At 37.4% G+C, this 23,620-nt stretch overlaps 1 protein-coding gene across 5 annotated transcripts; it reads left to right on the top strand.

Annotated features, from left to right (window-relative positions):
• Positions 1-3,532: 3,532 nt before the first annotated feature.
• On the top strand, positions 3,533-23,414 carry eno4 (enolase 4). Of its 5 annotated transcripts, none has more exons than XM_059323912.1 (13): positions 3,533-3,720; positions 8,183-8,311; positions 10,720-10,904; positions 12,480-12,613; positions 13,126-13,295; positions 13,383-13,511; positions 13,696-13,764; positions 14,227-14,391; positions 15,945-16,070; positions 17,369-17,543; positions 18,918-18,979; positions 22,430-22,547; positions 23,053-23,413. In XM_059323912.1, the coding sequence occupies exons 1-13, from the start codon at positions 3,568-3,570 to the stop codon at positions 23,118-23,120; spliced, it is 1,683 nt and encodes a 560-aa protein (XP_059179895.1). In that variant the 5' UTR covers positions 3,533-3,567; the 3' UTR covers positions 23,121-23,413. The 5 variants fall into 5 exon arrangements, with proteins under 5 accessions (XP_059179895.1, XP_059179890.1, XP_059179893.1 ...); XM_059323907.1 differs by having other exon boundaries at positions 3,555-3,720; positions 10,720-10,907; positions 23,053-23,414; XM_059323910.1 differs by lacking the exon at positions 8,183-8,311 and having other exon boundaries at positions 3,555-3,720; positions 10,720-10,907; positions 23,053-23,414.
• The last annotated feature ends 206 nt before the right edge of the window (positions 23,415-23,620 follow it).

Genomic DNA, 23,620 nt, shown 5'->3' with positions numbered 1-23,620 from the left:
ATTTTTTATTCTGACTTACTGGATCTCAACATTTTGAACCAAAAAAAAAAGAAAAAACAACATAAATGTGAACTTGTGATTGTGTGTAATCCTGTCATCCAACTCTGGTTTTTATTCTAGTGTCACTGTATTTTATTTGTGTATTGTGTGTTTAGCCTAGTTTTATAAATTATTTTTTGTCTTTTTTGGTCATTTGTGTCTTTTTTTTTGTCATTTTGTGTCTTTTTTTGTCATTTTGTGTCTTTTTTTTTGTCATTTTGTGTCTTTTTTTAGTCCTTTAGTCTAACATAAAATGTGATTTTGAATCGTTTTTTTTTTTACTTTCAAAACACTATCATGCTCAATAAAGAATTGGAAATGTTGCAAATGTGAACAAAGGTTGCAAATACAAGATGAGAGTGTTACATCCAGTTCTATCATTTTATACTAAATATATTTGAGCTTGCCTCCAGTTTTACTTGGTTTATCATCATCAAACTGAAACTGGCCTCATGGAGTTTACAGCCAGAACTTTAGAGGTAAATTTACAGTAGGGCTCCATGCTGCTTTGTTTTCTAGTCTGATTGTGATAAAGAAGTCATGCTTTGGAGCTTTTGGTGAATGTCATGATAGCATCGGCCTAATGTGATGCAAGTTTTCCTCTACAGTGACGGTAAAACACCAAATATTGGCCTGTTATCACCCTGATAATGCTCCAAACCTGCAGTTATATATTTCATCACTTTAGTCCCACATATCATCTATTAGCTAAATTACTTTATGACTGTTTTCAAGTATGTTTTTTTTTTTGCTTATTTCATTTTAATGGTTGTTTTTATTTATTTTTAAAAATATATTCTTTATTGTATATTAAATCAGCATCACTGAAAAAGCTTTAGAAAAAGCATACAGGTAGACAAAAAACTATATACTTTCCACTCCTTATGCTATTTCATAGGGATATAAGTCTATTTCAAGGATAAAGAGTTGATGTATGAAGCAGACATTTATAACTTATACAAGAATCTTACTTATGCAGCAGCGCATATTTCTATTATTATTAATCCAATCATTCAATCCACTCATTTTTAACATGAATGCTATAAGATGTAAATTCAGGAAAATGCATTTCTGTCGATTCCTTCAGTTTTTGCAATGAAAAGAGTCCTCTTTTGTCATTAAGTATCCTAGTGGCCTGAGGGTAGAAGGTCTTCCTGAGCCTCCCAGGGCTGGCCTTGTGTATAATGTACCATCTTCTAAACCTCAACAGGAAAACAGGCTGTTCTGGTGATTGGGCATCCTTAATGATTTGAGCCTTATTCCTGTAGCACAGGGTGCAAATATATTTAAGGCACAGTATCACCTATCCATTCACTTTAAAGGGAATTCCTGTTTTTTCCTCAGTACCTGCACCCAACAAGAAATGTACTTGTTTCACTTCATCTCCCTTTGCACAGGAGAGCAGTTGAGTTATATCTTGTTATGCCAAGAGCCATTTCTTTTATTCTTAGAGTGTGGTAGTTTCCAGCGGTAGACCAGCATCTTTTGGTTGCAGTAAGACCAACTAGAGGTAGATGACTGAAGCGTATGTTCAACTCCAATGCTGTAGTATCATTAAAAAGTAGTACTATTGTGATACAGAGTTCATAGTGTCATATGTTTAAAAAAATATGTATAACTGTTCCAATTTTTTTCCTGCACAGCAGGGGCCTTCTCCATGTCATTTGAAGAGCTTTCTGATGGGGAATATGGCACTTATGAGTTTCATTTGGTGGGTTTGCTCAGGTTAATATGTATTTCCTAAAATCCTTTACTCCTAAATCTTTTAGAACTGTCATCAGATCAGAAAAAAACAATCCATCATTCTTGACATTGGGACCCCTTCCCTTCCTATAGTAATACTGGCTCAGATCTCCCATGATGAAAGTCAACTGAATATGTAAAATAATTTCTTGCCTGAATGGTTCCTGCTTTTACATGTTCAGCTGCTCACTTCAAATCACATTCACTTACACTTTATGAATCCAGGTTTTGACCTCATTGGAATAAAATGAGATAAGATAAGATAAGATAAGGTAAGACAAGTTAAGATAAGATAAGATAAGATAAGATAAGACAAGACAAGTTAAGTTAAGTTAAGATAAGATAAGATAAGATAAGTTAAGATAGAACTTTATTAATCCTGAAGGCAATGCTGGCTCCAGATTACTCCAAGTTACAAAAACAATTACAAAAACAACCACAATATAGGATAAAATAAGAAAAACAATGAAAAAATATGTAACAATAACAATGTATAATATACATATGACTAAAAATATAAAAATATGAAAAAAATAAAGTGACATTGCAGGGTGTAATAAATACAGATATATTGCACATGATAATGACCATAATATAGTATGTGGTGTTGAAAATTGTATTGCACATGATGTTAATATTATTCAGATAATAGATGTGTTAGCTTTCTCCCTGCAGAAAGGGGAGGAGTTGTACAGTTTTATGGCCACAGGTAGAAAAGATCTCCTGTGGCGCTCCGTGGTGGTATTAGATAGCCTCAGTCTACGGCTGAAGGTGCTCCTATAGGACTCCAGAGTGGCGTGTAGGGGGTGAGAGGGGTTGTCAATGATGCTGAGCAGTTTCCTCAGCATCCTCCTCTCTGACACCTCCACAAAAGACTCCAGTTCCACTCCCAGGATAGAACCAGCCTTCCTGATGAGCTTACTGAGTCTGTTAGTGTCAGCTGCATTCAGCCTGCTGCCCCAGCACAACACCAGTGTGGAAAATGATGCTGGCCTCCACCGAGTTATAGAACACCTGCAGCATGGTTCTGCAGACGTTGAAAGATCTGAGCCTCCTGAGGAAAAACAGGCGACTCTGACCTTTTTCAAAAAACAGCATCAGTGTTTTTTGACCAGTCCAGTTTATTGCCAATGTGGAAGCCAAGGTATTCCTCCACAATGTCTAATGGAGACAAGGTTCAGACAGGTCTTCCGTCTCCTAAAGTCCACCACCAACTCCTTAGTTTTTGTGATGTTGAATTGGAGGTGGTTCTGTCCACACCACTCCACAAACCTGCCCACCACACCTCTGTACTCAGCCTTCTGCCCTCTGCTGATGCAGCCCATGATAGCAGAGTCATCTGAAAACTTCTGCAGGACTGTGAGCATAAACTGAAGGGGAATGCATGTGTGTTTCTCTATACTGCTTTATTTTCCACTGCAGAGCCTACTTTTTTTTTTTTTTTTTAATGTTTCTCCTTTCCAGCCAGTCCCTGGTTTCAAGCATCAGACACACAAATTAGTTTGTTATAAGCTAAGTCATAATTTACTGTTGCTAAGTTACCAGTTATAATTCCATAACTAATCTTTACAGTGCTTACACAACTGGACAATCAACTTATAATACATTAATGGACCGAATAGAGGCGTTATTCTTTCTAGATATCTACTTTGTGTTTATAACTTGGCAGAAGCACATGCATCAGTGAAAGGTGACGTCACGCGGACTCCTGCTGTCGCTTGAGTGGGCTGTTTCCATGGGAACAGACAACAAAAAGACTGCAGAGCCAGTGATGACACTTTGGCAATGTCTTACCGCGGGTTTATGAGCCGTCAGGACTTCTACGACATTAAAAATGCAGCAGCAGAGTTTTACCGGCTGAACGGAGTGCCCCGGGAGATAGAGAGAGCTCTGAACGAGCTGTTCACCGACAAGCCCGAGGACGTGCACGGTTACCTGGTAGGAGACACGAGCGGCTGCGCTAGTCAACAAAGGGTTAGTTAGTTAGTTAGTTAGTTAGTTAGTTAGTTAGCGTGCTTACTTCGCCACTACCTGCTCACGCTTTAATTTTACTGAAATTAATGAACCACCAAATTATATATCGTTAAAACAAATCGGCAGAGTGGCTTCATTTCCGGTCTGCTGTTGCTGCGTGACCTTACGTCCTACTGACATGACGTCAGCGTGGCTAAACGTTAAGGAGTACGAAGGAACGGTTTGTCAACCTGCTGCTCAGCTCAGCCAGGTTGGAAGTAATGGGCCGTTGACCCTGGGCTGTTGGCTCAACTCCTGCTGTGTGGCGGAGGAACTTAATGTTATATTCAATTTGGTGGGAAAATGGTAAAGGCTGTTGATCGCTTGGTTAGTTAGCAAAACTAATGTCTAACGGGCAGTGTTGGGGAAAGTTACACCATAAGGCCCGCCTTCAAATTAAAAGCAAACACATGTAGCTTTCAAAATAAGCACATGGATGTGTTAGCAGAATCCACCACAGAATTTACAAGAAAACTGTCAAAATATGACGCCTTAAGTAAAACATAGAAGAACCCTTATTCTCCTTTACAATAGTTCATTTAAAAAAATACAATGATTAAGAGCAAATAGTGGCATTAGAATGTGCAAGAGGCACCAAATTTAGGCTTTTAGGGAAAACATTTCTGACAAAAAAATCTTCTGAGAAACACTGGTTCTAAAAGCTTGACAGACTGGACAGATAAAAAATTGCCCAGGAGTATGTTCAGGGTAATGAAAGGAGGAGAGATGTTTTTGGGTCCTTCATTGAGTCAGCTTCAAGTCAGTAAATTTCTTTGGCTGCACTGATGAACTTCTTTTTATTTATGTTAGTATGTTGGTTGTTGTTTACACTACAGTTCATATAAAAATGTTTAAATAAAACATAGTCTGGTTAAGGTATTGAGTATAAAAATAACTCATTGAGTTGAAATCATTTGCTGACAGTTCGTCCCCCCCCAGTTCAAAAATCCCATCTGCGCCCCTGGTTGATTGACAGGTCGAGCCGCGGGAGTAGGAGACAAGCGGACAGAGAAGCAAAACGGAGGAAGAGAAATTAAATAATTCAGTAAAGTCACTTAAAACTTAAAATGTACGAAAAGGAGAACACTACATCACATTATAATGCTGCTTTTGTTGTTTTAATTTATGTAAATACACTGTTGTGATACCTTAGTAGATGTTCAGATGTTGCTTTTTGGTCTCTTTTGGAGTTATAGCCCCCCCCGGAGAAAAATCCACCAGCCGCCACTGCTTTAAAGACAAACTAGTTAGGCTTCTATACTAATTTGCTCCCCAAAATAGTAAATTGTTACTTTACTGAGCTACTCTTTATTGAAAGTAACTACTAAAGTACTTTCAAAGTTACCTATTTAAATTCTTTTTAAATATGCTGGTTGCTGTGTTGTCACCAGTTTAATGTCTTTATTTATCTATTGATCATACAAACCATGACCATAACATACAAAATAACTATACAAAAACACTAGGTCAAAACCTAGTATATGGCTGACTGTCGGCTTGCTGCTCTCACTGAATACAGTTAACTCTGTTAGTTACACATTATAGTGGGTGATTGATGATTGAGTGAGTGATTATTTCTACCAAAGCTATTTCTCTCCTTGTAGCAAATTCTTGGTACATGGTACATGTTATTACTTGATGAGATATAAACGATACTTTTCTCGTAACAACTACGTTACAAGTTACTTTGTTACTTTCTGACACGTTACCCCCAACACTGCTAACCGATGACGGTAACTTTAGGGTTAAGTTATAATTACTCATGGTGTCATGAAGGTTTAATCACGCAAAAAACACTTCTTACGAACACTATGGCTACGTTTTGCTTGCTTCTTCCAAAGGTGACAACAACCCCCAATGTGGCGACATGACACTGTGTGGAGCAGGACTTAAGGCACCATGCTGACCAATCCCAGCGTTGCAGGGCATGACTTGTTCAGAAGGGCAGTGGGATCCATAATAAGGCAGGGTCAAGGCCAAATCAAATGTTTCATTTAATTTATGTTGCTACTAGCCATAATTACAGCCGATCTTATGCTGACACTTCCTATAGTTAGATTTCCATATGGTCTAGCTTTTAGGATTCCTGGTTTTCACCCAGGCGGCCTGGGTTTAACTGATGGGTGAACATAGTTTGAAGCAAAAGTGCTTACCACTATCTCTGTCCCTTCTGATGGAGAAATCAGGAGAAAATTAACTTGTTCAAGACCTGTTTATGTCTCAGCAACTTGCTCTCAAGAGATGTGGCATAATAGGTAGCATTACCCAAAGTTTTAGGACACTGTGTCAAAGCCATTTTAAATACTAGCTAACTAATATCCTTAATGCTAAACGTCCCTGTACAATATTGCCCATCAGCTGCTGTTCTTGCCAGCTGCATTAGAAGCTGTAACTGTGATGCTTTTAGTCTTGAATATGCGTTTATGTGTCTAATATTATAGCTCTTCACTTTGTTTGAGACAGTAGACTCCTCATTGTTGCCATTCTTATGGTGCAAACACCTACCCTTCCACGTGAACACCCTAATACCTAGATTGTGAAACCCTGGGTTGATTTATTGAGATTATAACCAGTGTTGAAGGACCGCTTAGCCTGATTGCAGTTCTTTGGTTAAGTGAACCAAGATTATGAAAAGATCCACTGCCTACGTTTAACTCACTCCGTAGTACGGGGCCAAGAAACTTCAAAACTTTCCTCTTTACTAACAGTAAAGAGACTGACTGATAGAGAGGAAGCTTGTGGTTCGGACCTGGTAGCGAGTGGTCTGTGGAATGGTATTTGCTGTTTTTATCCACCTTTTCCCTTTATTTTTCTCTGGCCACATTAGCAACACTGTTAGCCAAATGTATGTCATAGATCATAATCCTTTGTCAATTTTCAGTTTGCATGTCAGCCTGGGGTTTGCTCCGGAACCTCCCACAGTCCAAAAACATGCAACTTTGGTTAAACTGTTCAATCTAAATTGGCAGTAGGTGTAGGTGTCTGTCACTATGTGTCTGCCCTACGATATTCTGGCGACCTGTCCAGGGTGTACCCTTCCTCTCATGAGTCAGCTAGGATTCCAGCCACCTGCGACCCGAGTCAGGATAAGCGGTTAAGGATAATGAATGAATGAATCAATCAATCAATTACACTGTACACTGTATATTGCTATATGATGTATTTTATAGCTTGGAGGCAGCCAGCACTTTATCTGAGGAGACAGAGCAGCAGAGTGCCAAGCTAAGTGAATGTTTTAACTTAACTCTTTGATAATTCAGATAGCAATCAAATGCTCCATTTGTCTGAACAACAGCGCTCTCACTTTAGTGTCAGATTGTATTTATGAACGCACCCAAAGAGGTATGAAGCATATAGGCAAATGTAAGCTGCTAATTTAATTCATTAAGTAAATCATTATCTTTAACTGCTTATCCAAACGTGGATAACCAGCTGACATTGGACGAGGTCCAGGGTCGACCCTGGACTGGTCACCAGACTATCACAGGTACAAGTTTAATGACCCTCCATTTTTACAATTTAATCATATTAAATGTAGTTGTTATACTAAGTGGGACAACTGACCCTTGGCTAAGCTCTGACCCTTTGTTGTCAGCTGCTGCCAGTCTATCAAGCTGTTAGGAGGCGGCATGTAAACTTCAATGTCACTGACTGCACTCCCTGAGGAAATATTAACATATTTTAGGAAAAAAACATCAGAGACAAGAATTATCCGGGATGTCAAATTGACTCAGCTGCAATAGCAGGTTGAATAGATAAAGATAAAACATGGGGTTACTCTGTGCTTTTAAAAATGTGATCTCTGAGATTACATATGTTGGTGTGTAGATAACCAATAGGTACAAAAAGACAAATTTCAAAAAAGAATTTCTCCAGGTGATCACCTCAGCCAGAAGCTGCGACACCTACTGCAATGTTGGCTAATCTTTGGGGCAAAGTATTGCCGTTGTTAGGCTCAGATGGTAATTATAACATTAGGTACAACAATAGGTAAAGCATTCCCACAGAGAAAGACTGTTTTTGAGTAAAATACTTTTTGTTTAACCAGAAACAGCTATGCTGCACTTGCCAAATAGACCCGTTTCTTCTGACTTTAAATAAAATGTGTCAAAAAGCTCTGTCACTGTAACATCTGTGGAAATAGCATAAAGAACTCTAATCGTCTCACCAGGAGACATCGTTTCAGGCGGAGTAGCATTTGTTTTAAACACATCTCCTTGTAATGGCCTAAATTACTCTCTAAATTGCTATTGTTAGCTGCTTGCTGATAAGGGGAATTCATTCTGAAAACAGACACTCCAACTTCAAGGCTGAAAGAATCACACAACTTTAAACAAGTTCAAGAGAAAGTGTGCCTAATTTATTAAGCCATTAACTGTCATTCTAGGCAAATTACTTCACAAACCTATGTGCACCACCAAGGATCAGCAGACTTAAAGGAAAGGAGGTTTATGATGCAAGAGGACAATTATCCATTGAGGCAGAGGTCTTATGCATCGTCTGCAACAAGGAAAAGGTAAGCCTCATGCGTCACTTTTTGACGTTTTCAGTAGAGACATATAATTTTGCAAAAAAATAAAAAATAAAAATGAGCACAAATCCAATTTAATTCAAATAGATAAACTGTTAAATTAGTGTTCTGCTTGGGCTGTAGATGCCAGTCGCTCATGTGGAAGATTCTGACTATTTAGTTCAGTTTATGCATTAAGCATAATGATTGAACAAAGGAGATGTGATTCGTTAGATATGTGCTGATGGTTTGAAATGACAGAAGGAGGCCTTTTCAAACATGAGGATGTGAAGATGTGATGTGAAGAGACAGCTGGAGGCAAGAAACGAGCAAAGATGGTAGCAATCAAAAAACAGACCATGAACCTTGACCCTTGCCATTTCAGTTTTTACAGTAATACAAAAGCCAGAAAGATGAGATGTGACACTATCAACCGAGGTCACGCTGAGGTCATAGGGGCAACAACAATAGGCATGCATTAACACTTTTACTTAACTGTATTACTTAGTGCTATAACATCAATGCCAGGAGGAGTAGGCCAGTTCCTTAGTGCCAAAGATAGATAATAATTATAATAACTTAGTCAAGTCAAGTCAACTTTACCTACATAACCCAGTATCACAAGGAACATTACATTCTATAGCATATACTACAATCTCATACATATCTATGTATGATATACATTGTATAGAACAACATGAGAACGGAATTAGAAACAATCTAACAGAAATCAACTCTAATATAATGTGTTTATACAATCCCGCTTCCCAACAAGGTGGGATGCTGGGAAAAAAGTGACAATGATTTGTAAATCCTTTGCAACCTACATTCAGTTGAATACAGTTCAAAGACAAGCTATCTAGTGCTCAAACTAGGAAACTAGGTGAGTTAAACAAATTCATTAAACAAAGCTAAAGTGGTCAGCAAGTCAGAAGTCTAAAACTAGAGATGTTCCGATACCATTTTTTCCCTCCCGATACCGATTCTGATACTTGTGCTGTGCACTGTAAAAATGTCCCGTTGTTTTTACAGAAAAAAACTGGCAGCTGTGGTAAACCAGAATATTTCCATAAAAAATACAGTACATATGTCAACATCTTTACAGAACAACCTGTAAATTTTACATCCTAAAACTGTAGTAATTAAAAAAAAAAAACCTTTTAAAGTTGTAGATTATACCGTCCTTTACTGCTAATTTAACAGGATGATGCTGCTTTCATAATAATTATATATGCAAAATTTACATGCAGATTTTGCTTATTGTGCATTGAATACCAGTAAATTAACATTCAGTTATTATTTATTGTACACTGAATACGAGTAAAATTTAGAAGTTGTTCTGTAAAGTTGTTTACATTTGTATTGTATTTGCAGAATTATTCTGGTAACCACAGCTGCCATTTTTTTCTGTAAAAGCAACAGAATTTTTTCACAGTGTGGGTATCGTCCAATATCGAGTACCGTTCCGATACCAGTATGTTATAAAAAAATATCACACTATGACTATGACATGACTATCATTGGGGTAAGGCCTGGTTCAAGTTAAACCCCTTGTAAAACATGAATAAATACAGCAGATTCAAGCCATTTATTTTTACATTTATTTTTAAATAAAACAGTATACAAAACAGTAGTGCAACAGCACCTTAAATAAATAAATCTAGGAATATATTTAAATTAAAGTGCAGCCACAATATTACGGAGCAAACCAGTAAATAGATTACTAAATTAATAAATTACGTAGTATCGGATCGGTGCCTGGACTCCAGTACTCGCTGATACCGATGCCAGGATTTTCGGCAGTATCGGAGCAATTTCCGATACTGGTATCGGAATCGGAACAACTCTATCTAAAACATACAGTTTTTTTCTTTGTGGACAAAAAAAAAGATCACCTTACTTAAATGTCACAAAGATGACAGGTGACAGGTTTTGGGAAGTTAGCCAATCCAGTACAACCCAAACTCACCAGATGTGCTGTTATTATAATCCAACAACTACACAAGTTTTGTGTTATATCCAATTGGACACAGCTGCGCTCAAGGATAATGGAGGGGCCCATTGTCAATCTGCAACAGTAATGTGTAATGACAGGAAGAAGAAGATTCAAGTGGTCTGTGAGAAGAAGGGGGTGGAGAGAGAGGGATATTGTGGATGAGGAGAGATAAGGCAGATTTTAACTCATGTCCACATCCCTTCAACCATACTGCTGTTGGGATTGTGTCAGTAGTGCAGCAGAAAAAGTGATACAGCTCATCAAAGTTTGAACTCCAAGTTTATTTTTGAGTATTTAAAGAAATGCTAATTCTGTGTGTTCAGTATATGTGCAAATGTCATATTAGTTATAATGATTCTGGGGCCAATTGATTGTTGTTAGACTGTTGAAGAACTTCTTCCCCTGTCTTGGTTTTCAGAGCATGTCCTCAGCTGCCATCTCCAGCCACTTCGGATCTAAAGAGGCATCAGTGGACTGGAAAGTGAAAAGTCAGGAGAGGGCTGATCATGTGATGATGGCTGCCCAGTGGCTCAATGAGCCTCTGAATAACATGCTGAAGGGCCAAAACCCATGTGACCAATCAGCTGTCGACCATATACTCAGGTAGTTACTGTGTTAGTTGCATCTCAATTGATCATCCATTTCCAGATACTCCACTTTGTAATAATTATTATTGTACATTTCATATTGCCTGGTAGGGTTTACATACATTTAATTGTGGTGGACAGCCTGCTATCAAAAGTTATTAGCCTTAAAAATACTTGTTTCAGGGGAAAATTTTGGTGTATTTTGTAAGAAATGCGTTGGAGAACTTTTATATTGTGACTCGAGTAGAATTCTGGGAGAAACAAAATATTTGCAATTTTTCTTAAAAATGATTTAACTTAATGTTCATCAGATCATGGACTTGTTAACTGATTAAGCATCCCTGCAGTAATCACTAATAATCCCACCTGAAATACTTTATCATTAGTTTGTAAATGAATATTAGAAATGTTGAAATTCCTTTGTGAACTTAGCAACTCTAGTTATTTACATGGATCTAGAATTCAATCATTGTATTCATAAACTACAAGGTAAAAACATGAATAAATAAAAAAGGCAATATTTTATGCATAGGCTTAAATGGGGTCATATATTTAGTGTGTATTGTTAAAGCTTTGCACTAGTTTGATTATTGTCACAGCCTATCATACCATCATGCAAAAGCAAACTATAACAGATGCTTGGAGAATAGAAAAGCTTACCTAGGCTTGGAAGTGCATAAATTAGGTATGATTGGAAAGTTAAGGCTGTTTCAGTGATTCAGTGAGCCCAATTGATGTGTGATGATATTCATCCCTATAATAGCTAAGTAACTGTATAGAATTTTAAAAACCCCTGTATGAAACCTGTTGTGACCTCTCGGATAATCACAGATTTATATATATGTATTTTGACACACACACACACACACACACACACACACACACACACACACACACACACAAAATGTCAAGTTTTTGATACCAAATCCCAATGTGTTGTTCCTCAGTGTCATGATGTCATGATGTGATCTTTTTGAATACATTCTGGAGCAGTCAAAAATGGTCAGCACCAATATCTGTTTAACAAGTATTGAGACATAACTCAGCATGGTAATGGCCTACATATAGTTATCTGATAATGTTCAGAGCCCTTAAACACTGTAATCGTTTTAGTTATTCATTGAATGAGTGAATTGATGATTCATTTATGACAAGAACAACTTGACTCACAGTGATGAGTCAAATGAATCTTCAGGTTCCCAGCGTTCAGATGGTGGACACCACTTCTTTGTGACATCAACTGTTGACCTGCTATCTCCTTCTAAAAAACGTCTGCCCCCCATGCCTAATTCTCTATTAGGGAGCAGAATGTAAAAGGATTAAAGGCAGATTGTAGACATGGCTTTGGTTGGAGAAGATCGTTATGCATGAAATACTGTGTCATCTGCATAGAAATTTTATAATTTATTATAAGTCTGTGGTAGAGCAATAATACCTATTCATTCATTCATTCATTCATTCATTCATTCATTCATTCATTCATTCATTCATTCATTCATTCATCAATTCATTCATTCATTCATTCATTGCCTTCTTTCGAGGTTGTTGTTTTGTGACCCAATATGTAACTCTGTGTTCTTTAATTGTGCAGCACTTTCTTCATGGCCCACTACCTGGAAGAGAATAACAAGAAGAAGGAGGTGAGTGCTTCACCTAGAGAGCCTGAGGTGGTGCTACGTTCTCCACTGCCTGCACAGACTAAGGACAAGAAGAGTGCTGATAAAGGTAGGGTAGCAACTAGACGTGCAACAGTGTTGTGCTAATCTTACTATCAATTTCCTTCCTGTTCTTCCTGTTCTAAAGACTTGCATCAGCAGCCACATACTGAAACTTAACAAGCTTGTTTGTGTGTCCCAGAAAGGGATAAATTATATACAGCTTCCTCTGTGTAATATTCATCATGTTACATAAAAAACATGGGGGTCTCCATGATCTGTGAGTGACGGACATAAAAAATGGGTTTAAAAACGCATCTAGTGGGGATTGGACTTAAGAACTAAGTGAAGTTTGAGCATGAATAGGGACCAAGAGATCAAACACGTGTTTTTTTGTATAGGGGCCAAAATCTCATATAGGAATTTGAAATGATTAATAGATTATCTATAAGACCTATATCCATTCTGATTGCTAGGGTAAACCACTGCTTATTTAAGTTGCTCTGTAAAGGGTGTAAACTGAGAGCCCAAAACGCATTCACTCTCCTTATGTTACATACATTTTTTTTGCTTACATCACAGGCAAAAAGAGCAACAATACAGAGAAGCCATTTCCTCCATCAGAGCCACCAGAACCCGTTTTGCCCGGGAGCTCGGCCATTGGTTCACTGTCTCTGGCAGTGGCCAAAACTGGGGCAACAATACAGGGTCTCCCTCTCTACAAATACATAGCAGCTCAGAAGAATGGACAGGTTAAACCACACAAGGAAAAACACATATTTTATATGGAAAAGTGCACTGGGAGCACCATGAAATGATGTCTTATGTACTTTATTCAGCCTCCGATGCAGTTTCACATCCCTGTCTCGTTGGTAACTTTGTTGAGCTGTGGGAAGACTTCTCCTGGAAAATTGAGTTTACTGGAGGAAGTGATCCTGATCCCCAAAACTGGGCAACGAGTCAAACAAGTACTTACCACTCTTCAAACATCTCTGTGTAGTTGCTACATGTCCTATCTGTTGGCAGTTAGTGTTGACATGTTATATAAAGTCAGTTTGTCTCTGCATTGTCGGTAAGGCACCCTAGTTCTTCGATATTCACTTGTCACTGTAGCATTTGGTAAACACACCGAACTGTGTACTTCTTCAACAGATCATCACAATGACCCTCCAGTTACAGAAGGAGATGATGAGAATAATCAACACTTCAACAAAAGCTGGGGTGAGGGACACTGCAATTTATTCCCTGTTAGAATAGGACCTGAGTTCACACAGTCTTTCTAAGAGTGCATAATGTAAAAGGTGTAGGCAAGACCCTTTCTGTTACTGAGCTTTTCTAAAAGTTGCATAAAAGAAAAGGACATTTGTTTTTCATTTCCATCGCTAATCTTCGAGTTAATTCAGGTATGCATGCTTGGAGGATATGTCAAAATGCTTACATTCAATAAATCTACGTCATCTAGAATTTGCTCTGTGTATTCATTGTTCATTGACCTGTTGCCTTAACATTCATGACATGAACAATGAAGAGGGTAAGTGCACATACTCATCTTCTAATAATCTTCCACTGACAACCGTCTCATTCAAACTAATGAATAAATACTCATGTGTTGTCATTCAGATGCAGCTTCAGCCAAGCACAAAACATAGATGTTGACAAGGTGAATTATGTTTTTGCTCCAAGGTCACCCAGGTAGTGCTGTGTAACAATGGAGCGCCGGCCATGACCTATGAGCGACCCGAACAGCCTCTAGATCTGATCACTGAGGCCTGCACTAACCTTGGACTGGCACTGGGAGCAGAGATCCATTTAGCAGTAAACTGTGCTGCCCCTGAGCTAATGGACTTTGTAAGTTAACGAAAGCAAGTTGCTGGCTTTGTGTGAGCCAAGGTGTTTGGAGTCTTTGTGTTGGAGTACTTGTGTAAATCAATCCTATATGCATACAGCTGAAGAGGTCAGTTCACATGCAAATACAGAAACCATTCTTTAGAATTGGGACGAATCATGTCTGACCAAAAAACGTACACAATTTTCAATTTTCAATTGTTTTGTATGTCCTGCCCTGTCAATTGTAAAAATATATTAAAAGTCTCCAAAATATATAAATGAAAATACCTGCTGATAACATAGGTGTAAAAACTTCCCAGTATACTCATCTTTGTTTTTAAATATGATGTTTTATTAATGATGTTCTACTTCCTGTCACCACTGTCGAATTTTACAATGTCAAGAAAATGACAAAAATATATGCTGACACTTAGTAATTGAATGAATAAGGTAATTTAGCTAATGACATTTTTCAAGCATTTTCAGTTTTGCTAATGGATGACAAAACAAAGCAGGGAAAAAAATATCTTTATTTAATAAGGAAATTATAGAATTTATTTTATTAGAGATTAAAGATTAATGTAGTAATAGTCTTTATATATCTTAACTGGAAATAAAGTACTTTCAAATACAATATTCAATCATATTACTTGAGTAAAGAATGTCTAAAATCTGGAGCTAATAAAAAGATTACATTTCTCCGTAAACACGTGTTTAATAGTGTAAAAATAGTTTAATTTGGATGGATAGCTTATTAAATTGTGATGGCTGAGTTTGCCAATTGTGAATACACCACAGAAAAACATAGAGCTAATATCCTCATCAATTTATGTGACCCATGCATGTGCAAACAATACTAAATTTCAATATATCCCCCATCCCTATTGGCAGTAATGGTGTCCATTGAATCCCGACAGGGAAAAAAAACCTCTTACACAATTAGTTTTTTGTTTGAAAGCTGATCAGTTAGTTACAGTCTCACATGTTCTCTTTCACTTTGATGGCTGATTTCTTATGGAAACAATCAAAACAAAAGATTTATACTTGAAATGGCTTTGTGCCTCTTTTTTTTATGTTTGTGTACTATTTTGTTGTTTATATGACTTCAAATCTGTCAAAGAAATCCCCTCTATTGACATATTTTTCCTGTTTTTTTTAATTAAATATTGATGATGACATAAAATGAGTTTATATCAATATAACGTTTCAATGGTAACACCTAATGTGTGTTCTTGCTAATCATTATAATTATGTTTTGTTTATAACAAACATAAATCAGGTTATCAAATTAATCAAATTGAACTCTTGAATGAATAGATATTAAAAACAGATAACATTAAATTACTTTTTGTGCGTCTGACAGAGTTGACAAAACGTTTAATCGACAGATTTTAAAATATTTTCCATGAATAACTGAAGAGTAAAAAACTAAGAATACAAAACATACAAAGAATAACAAAGAATAAATTATGTTTTGTCCGAATTCTCAAGAATGAGTGACATGCAAGGCGCAGCTGTTCGACACACAAGCAGCAACGAGAATCCAATTAGTTTTTCTCTTTTCTTCTTCGCAGTCTAAAGGAAAGTATGAAGTTGCAACAGGAGTTTTGAAGTCTCCGGATGAATTAGTTGATATGTACCAAACCCTCATCAGTAAATACCCAGCAGTGGTGGCCTTAATTGATCCATTCAGGAGAGAAGTAAGTCATTATCAAAACATCTTCATTATTTCATCAATTTGCCCAAGTCATGTATGCAGACAAAATTGTTTATATATTGTTTACATACAAATAGATATATTTCATTGTTCATTTTATAGCTTGTTTCCTGCTCCTGACACACAAGTGTTTAAACAGAAAAATAGAAACAATTCCTATAAGGCCAATTTAGATAAAGATAGCTGTGCAGTTAAGGGACACGATGGTGTTATGCTATATTTTTCTTATTGAAAAAGTCGAACGCAACATCATATTGGTCCGTCTCTCAATACGCCCTTGTGTCTCTCAGACCCAGATCTTTTGGTTCCTACTGAACATGTAAATCTGTGTGGTGGTTTGAATGGACAGAAATTTGAAGAGAAATACAAGGTTTAAATGCTAATCAACCCAATGGTTGACAGCTGAAACCTGACATCTAGCTATCCAGACCAAGGTTATAATAGTTTTGGATTTTTCATTAGTTTTAGTTTTAATTTTGTTGTGATTTTTTGTCTTCAAATTCAGTTAGTTTTAATTCGTTTTTAGAGTGAGTTTGCTAGTTTTTTTATTTTTATTTTTTGGAAAATGCTTAGTTTTAGTTTAGTTTTTATTAGTTTTAGTTTTTTTGTAATGGGGTATTTGTTGGGTTCCGGATTCAATAAGGTCCCAATAAATGTTTCCTTTATTTCCTTTGTCTGATCCATCTCAGCCCTAATAAGTTTATTAAGTCATAAAACCAGATAGATGAAATAGATTTCATATCAACCAAAAAGGTTTACGTATGAAAAAAGTTGACAAAGACGAAAACTAAGGGCATTTTCACTATAATTTTAGTTAGTTTTAGTTAGGTTTGTAACCACAAAATACAGTTTCAGTTAGTTAACGTCTTTTAAAAACTCTCGTTTTTATTTTTATTTCAGTTAACGAAAATGTTTTTTCAATTCTAGTTTTCATTATTTTGTTAGTTTTTGTTAACTATAATAACTTCGGTCCAGGCATTAACACCTGTTGAAAGGCTGAAAAGATGCTTACTAGACATGAGCAGCTTGTGTTGACCTTTTGTGAATTTCCAGTAATTATAAGCAGGGCTCTGTGTAGAACCAACAGTAAAAGCCCCTCCACTCTTCTTACCGCTCCTCCTGAGCTCTCTGTCTGCCCGTACTGTCTGAAAGCAGATGATGATCGTATTTGCTTCCAGAACATGTGTGTGCAGTCATGAACCTTTACACCATTAATGCATGTGTTTCATACTGCTTAACTTGCATCCTTGTTCTTGTGTGTGTATGTTTATGCTCTTGAAGGACATAGACCAATGGGAGAAGCTGAGCAATGTGATTGGAGACTCATGTTCGCTGCTCTCTGACATCACTTATAATTCAAAAGCCCCTCCACTTCCAGGAGTCAGAGGTCACATCTTAAAACACATTAATGAGACAACAGTCAGTGATTTGATCTGCATCACATCAGAACACCAAGGTAAAATATACACCGAAGGGTAAATACTGTCAACTCAACTTCCACAGGAGGAATACAACATAGAAACAGAATGTTTTGACCTTCTAAATCTATTTGGAAACTATAAGAACTATATTTGCTGTTTCAAGCTTCCAGTTTGATTCAAATCCTCATCTGAAACAGGTAGAGGTGTCCGGAAACAAAAGTTTGTGATGACTGCGATGGTGGTGCTGTATTTAGCACACTCTCGCCCATTGTCAGCTGGGATTGGCTCCAGCTCGGATAAGCGGTTAAAGATAGCGAATGAATGAATGAATGAATGAACACACAACATTAGTTTCGATGCTTCCTCTGTGACACGTCTCTGCTAAAACTTACATTTCCTAACACACTGTTGAGAACATTTCACAGAAATTAAGTCCAATGTTCATCTGTATATTTCATCTGAAAATTGTTAAATACCTTGCCTCAGTCCCAGCACTTGCTAATAATATAAGGCAATAAACAACAACACCATGAAGAAGAAAAGACTACACAGGACGCTGGATGAAGACAGCCATGTCTGGCTTCCTGTGTGAACCATTCTAACGATTGCGTCAAAAGCCTGCAGTGAACTGGTCAAGTGTGGTTGTAAAGGTGCAGGCGGTTGTGGTGCAAGGTGCTCATGCAAGAAGGCACAATGGAATTGCAAAGGTCTTTGTTGTAAATGTAACAAATAATATGAGTAAAGCTAATTAAGTTCAATTAAATGTATGCACGTTATTCATTTTGCAGAATACATGCACTGTATATGACCTGTATTGATAAACGTCCAACCGCTTAGGAACTTTGAAATTACCTAAATAAATGGCTAAAGTGAACATATCTTTTTGATCAAATAATCATCTAGTGATATTCTCAATAGCATTAAATGATTTCTTGACCCAGAAAATGTATAATTTGACACAAAGATTGACCTTCTAAGTGGCTTGGAAGATATACTGGTTCTCATAGACTTTATATGGCTGCCATCTCCGATGTGCAATCTTGATGAAGTGGCTCCTACCAAAAATTTAAACCTATGGTGATAGAGAGCATGTGGAAAAAATTTGGTGCTTTTGTCCAGCGTGTCCCCTTTATTTAGCTCAGCCGCCGGACTATAACGACCCAGCCAAACTCATGAGCACGAAAAGCTTTTCTGATGATATGATAAAGGTAATTGGATGTATTAGTAAACTGGTAGCGAAACAGCTGGTAGTGAAACATGAATGAAGCAGCTGATGCATGTTGAAGTGAGACTTCAACCACATTGAAATCCCTTTTCTTTTTCATCTGTAAAATATTGATTCTATGGTGGATTGCTATCACTACTAATTAGGTGTGTATGTGTGTGTCTCTTGACCTGTTGATGTGCAGGCTCAGTGTTAATGGGAACGACATGCAGTGAGCCCTGCAGTGATGACTCTTTGTCAGATATAGTAAGTCTTATTCCTTCTCTTTTTCATTGTGTTTCATGTCATTTGTCTGATTAGAGAACAGTTCAACATCTCTTCACCACATTCTAATTGTTCTCATTGTTTAAGTGTCTCGGAGAAGGAAATCTTGTTCCAAAGCGGCAGTGATCTGCAATAATGATGTGTTGTGTGTGTAATGTGAAAAGATCATGGAGCGCTTTATAGTGAGTTTCAGCTCATTGTTAAGCTGTCTGGCCCACAGCTGTTTTCAGCTCCTCAATAATATTTTAAAAAGCCACTGTACACGACTTGCTCAGCAGTAGCAAACAGCAGGCACAGTCAGAGAGCAGCCAGATTCATATGTTTCCTTCAGGTGTTGGTAGAGACCAAAAACCAAGCTGAAAGAGAGTGAATATCACATACCCTCTTCATATAGGGCAGAGATAGGCAACCTGTGGCTCCGGAGCCACATGTGGCTCTTCAGGCCATCTACAGCGGCTCCCTTTTTTCTCCTAGATTTGCCACTTTTAATATCATAAATCTGTGATTTTTTTCTCCGAGATTTGCCAATTTAAATTTCATAAATTTGTGACTTTCATACTTGGCCCTAATTGGCAAAATTTAGAGGCTTAGAGGATGACCAAAGAATTATACAAAATAATGTGGGTTTTTTTTTACATTTTAATATTAATTGATCATTGATCTATGCCCAAATCAATTTGTATTCTTCAATTGTAGAAAATTGGTTTATAAACAGTAGTAAAACATTTTTTAAAAACATTATAGTCAACATAAATGCGCATCATAGCTTATGACAGTCTGCGGCCTGACGCCTTAACCTCTAAATTTTGCCAATTTCAAGTCTAGTTTTGAGTTTCTCTCGCCAGGCTAGCTTTCCTGAGATATTTCTCAGGAGTCTAGCCTCTTATTTGCACTTGGGTCCTCACTGCATTCTGACAAAACCATATTAATAACTGCTCATTGTGACCTATAAGTAATGTTGGTAGGCTAATTAGGCTTCAATTAAGGCTGTTTTATCTTCATTGTAAGGCTCAAAAAAATGTGGCTCCATTCTAAGATGTTTTTCTCTTTTTTGGCCAACAATGGCTCTTTGGTTAGTAAAGGTTGCCTACCCCTGATATAGGCTATGTGGTATTTACATTCAGGAGTAAATATTACTCCATATGAATAACACAGAATTTACAAACGTATATATGTACAGTATATGACTATATGAATAGGGTATGTGTATATATAAAATGTGTTGCTTAAAGATCTGTATGGACCCAATTATAAGCAAAAGGACACACCCAAGTACGCTGTGGTCGTGGACATTTTTTTTAACTCTGTTTCAGAAGGTTTAAATTATTGGCCTAGCAGAAAACAACTAAGGATATTGCTGAAACTACCAAAATTGGGTTAAGAACTGTCCAATGCATTATAGTGGTGAACCATCATCTTTAAGAAAGAAATGTGGTCTTAAAAATTTCTTGATGTTTGATTTGAATGTTTGGTGAAATCAAATCGTCACACATCAACAGGAGAACTTACGGCTATGTTTTCCAACAAAATAGTAGAGTGTGTGACTTTTTTTTGGCCAGGCAGTGTAGTTGATTTCATGAAATACATATTCTGTTTATTATTGTTTTTCTTCTGATATTGCTGTATTCATCTGTGATGGTTTTCACTTTTCAGTCATAAATTAGTGTACGCACATCCCCGTATTATGTTTAGTGACTTTCCAAAAAAAAGAAGAAAGAAATAATGGCCACACACTAAACAGATGCTGCAATGAGAGGTTTATGGATTACATTTATTATTGATCCTCCCCAAAAGAGCCTATTAGTATAGAGTCTTGAATTTGGCCTCAAGCAGAGATGATTACAGAAAGTCATTTGTCCACAAGTGACCCTGATTGAATTTATAGTGATCATCTTTCCACTGTGGAAGAAATATCCACACAAACTACTGCACCTTACACCAAAACACATTTAGACTCAAGGCTATAACTGTGCTAACTGCTCCAGTCAGAAAAGCACATTTGCAGTAGCTTTGCCCTGTTGCAGGTCAGAGCTCAAACATGTGTCAGAAAGCTGTTTTGTTGTTTCAGCTGTTCTGCACACAACTTTTGATGGAACACATGTTGTGGGTAGATGGTTGTCATGGCATTTACACTGTATATCTGTGCAGAGACACAGTTTTATATTGCTACTTGAATTCTCAGACTTTGACTCAATCTTTTGTTTTGCTCAACAACAGCTCAATTGCACAGAGGAATAAGCTACAGTATATCATTGTGGATAATATGAAAATAAAATAAAACAAACCCTAGCCCTCTGTAAAAACACAGCAACAGAGGATTAAGCTTAGTGACTTGAGTCCTTGGTGGATATGTGCAACATTTTATCCTCTTTGTTTCAAACACTACACAGCTCTTTTCATTTTAAAAATAGGTCATTCACATATCTTTAAAAGATATTGTTCATATTTTCTATTATAAGTTTTTATGTGTTCTACTGTATCTAAAAATTAAATGATTCCAGCTCCTCGATGTGTACCTCATGATTATCAGTCTTTTGTGACAGCAAACTGAATAACCTCTCTCTATTAGGTTCATTAGGATTCTGAAGGAACGTATCTCAAATTATGATGGGCATTTCAAATGAATCATTAGCTGCAGCCTTTGTCAGAAACAATGTAAACTCTTGCACACCTGGGCCCGTGGTGTGAGGAAGTGTTAAGCCAACTTTCATCTGCTTGACATGCATGTCTCAATCACATCTCTATCCCCTCCACCCTGAGGTCAGCAAACGCATTTCTCTCACCTGCAGTGGCGGTTCTAGACCAATTTTACTGTGGGGGCCAAGAAAGGGCCAGTGTTTAATCAGAGGGGCACATTAAAGGGGCACGTCAAAAATGATGTTTAAGCATTCAAAACCTTTATTTTAGCTAAAAGTCTCATTTAAGTATATTTGGAAGAACTACATTGATTGAAACAATAAGACTCACCAACATTAACAATTATTTTTGTACGACAATGACATTTCTCTTTTTTGTGCACAATTACTTTTTTATAATTTTGAAAGTGCAGTACAGTGAGAATGATCTTTAAATTTAGCTTTTATTGCACAATTAAACTATCATACAATGTACACATTCTGGGTTCCTTTTGTGTACAATGAGAAATAGGTAAGAATTGTTCCGTCGTTAATCGTTTTAAATTGATCATTTTGTTATTAATTTGACACAGGGGCCACAGCAGGGGCCAAGGGCTTCTTCGCAGGGGCAGTGGCCCCTGTAGGCCCCTGTGTAGAATCTTAAATACCAATAACCTGCCTTCAGTTTCATTATGTGTCTCAATATAACAATGTCATCATCCGTGTAACCCCTGAGACAGTGTCCTGCTTTCTGTCTCCCTCCCTTGGTGGCATCACACACCTTGCCTAAGAGTTTGTGGCTCTTGTCCTCCCTCAGGCTGTGGGTCTGGGTCTGCACTATGTCAAACTGGGAGGTCTGAGCGGTGCTGAGAGGATGACAAAATACAACCGGCTGATTTCTATAGAGGAAGAACTGGCCCAACAGGGAATCCTGGGTAGGTTTTTTATCCTCCTTCATCGTCTTTTTCTTTCTTTTTTTTTAGTCGGACGGGGAAAATAGAGGCTAGACAAAGCCAGACAGAGAGGGAGAGAGGTAGTGATCCCTGTAGGCTTGAGAACACATCTCTCTGTCTCTGTGTTGGATGTGAAAGGAAACTGTGTGTGACGAATCATACAAATGTGTATTTGTGTGTGTAAGTTGATCTGTTAATTGGCAACCTAATTACATTCAGGGACAAATACTTTCAAATAGATTGTTTACAAAAAGCAAGCAAGACACTGGAGGGTTAATGAGAGATAAGTAATCAAGGTTTAGTTAACATATTTATTGGTATTTAATGTTTGTGTTGATACTACATGCTGAAGCCCAGAGTGAGCTGAGGAGGAGTGAGGCTCAGTGTGCTTCAATGCCAGAAATATCATTTCAGTCCAGTTATCTGAGGCATCTGTGGTCTAGCTTTTGTCCGTTTGCTTTATTTTATTATTTTGTCTCATCCACAGTCTCTGAAGAGAAACACAGCCCTCCACTGTTCACTGAAAAGCCACGGGAGCAGTCCACTGCTGGCTGACACAGCCTGCTCACAGGTTCTGTTTTTATCCAGGAATATGACTGATTTAACAAGTCTTCAAATCTATGTCAGTGCTACATTATACCGTACGTCCATACTTTATTCTGCTGCTACTGCTTACTTGTCAGATTTTATGTATAACAACCTGCTGAATTGATTATAAAGAAAATGCATTAGTGTTACCATTCTGGTTTATTAAAATTAAATCAATATGAAACTGTTCACAGATAGGCTAAGTGGGTAAACATAACCTTCAATAAAAACAGTTTTTACAACCCCCAGACATCTCGTTGCTACTTCAGTTATACACAAGCCATATAAGCAGGTGCTCTACACTGTCACTCCTTACACACATGCTTTCAGGTCACAATCAATCATCCTAACAAAAATATCCAAACATTGCAGCTTTCATGAGTCATAACACAGCAACGTGAGCCTTCAGTGTTTACTACAATAGAAATAGAGGAGATCCTCTGGTGAAGGTCATTATTTCATGTGAC

This window comes from Centropristis striata, chromosome 20 (assembly GCF_030273125.1).
Source record: "Centropristis striata isolate RG_2023a ecotype Rhode Island chromosome 20, C.striata_1.0, whole genome shotgun sequence".
Classification (NCBI taxonomy): domain Eukaryota; kingdom Metazoa; phylum Chordata; class Actinopteri; order Perciformes; family Serranidae; genus Centropristis; species Centropristis striata.
Note: the sequence above shows the minus strand (reverse complement) of the source record. Positions and strands in the feature narration are given on the sequence as shown.

Bases quoted from the DNA above. Each gene is read 5' to 3' on its own strand.
- eno4 (XM_059323907.1), top strand. From the start codon at position 3,568: ATGTCTTACCGCGGGTTTATGAGCCGTCAGGACTTCTACGACATTAAA. The intron at 10,908-12,479 runs GTTACTGTGTTA...TTAATTGTGCAG, and splicing joins GTCGACCATATACTCAGGTA to CACTTTCTTCATGGCCCACT. The intron at 16,071-17,368 runs GTAAGTCATTAT...ATGCTCTTGAAG, and splicing joins TTGATCCATTCAGGAGAGAA to GACATAGACCAATGGGAGAA.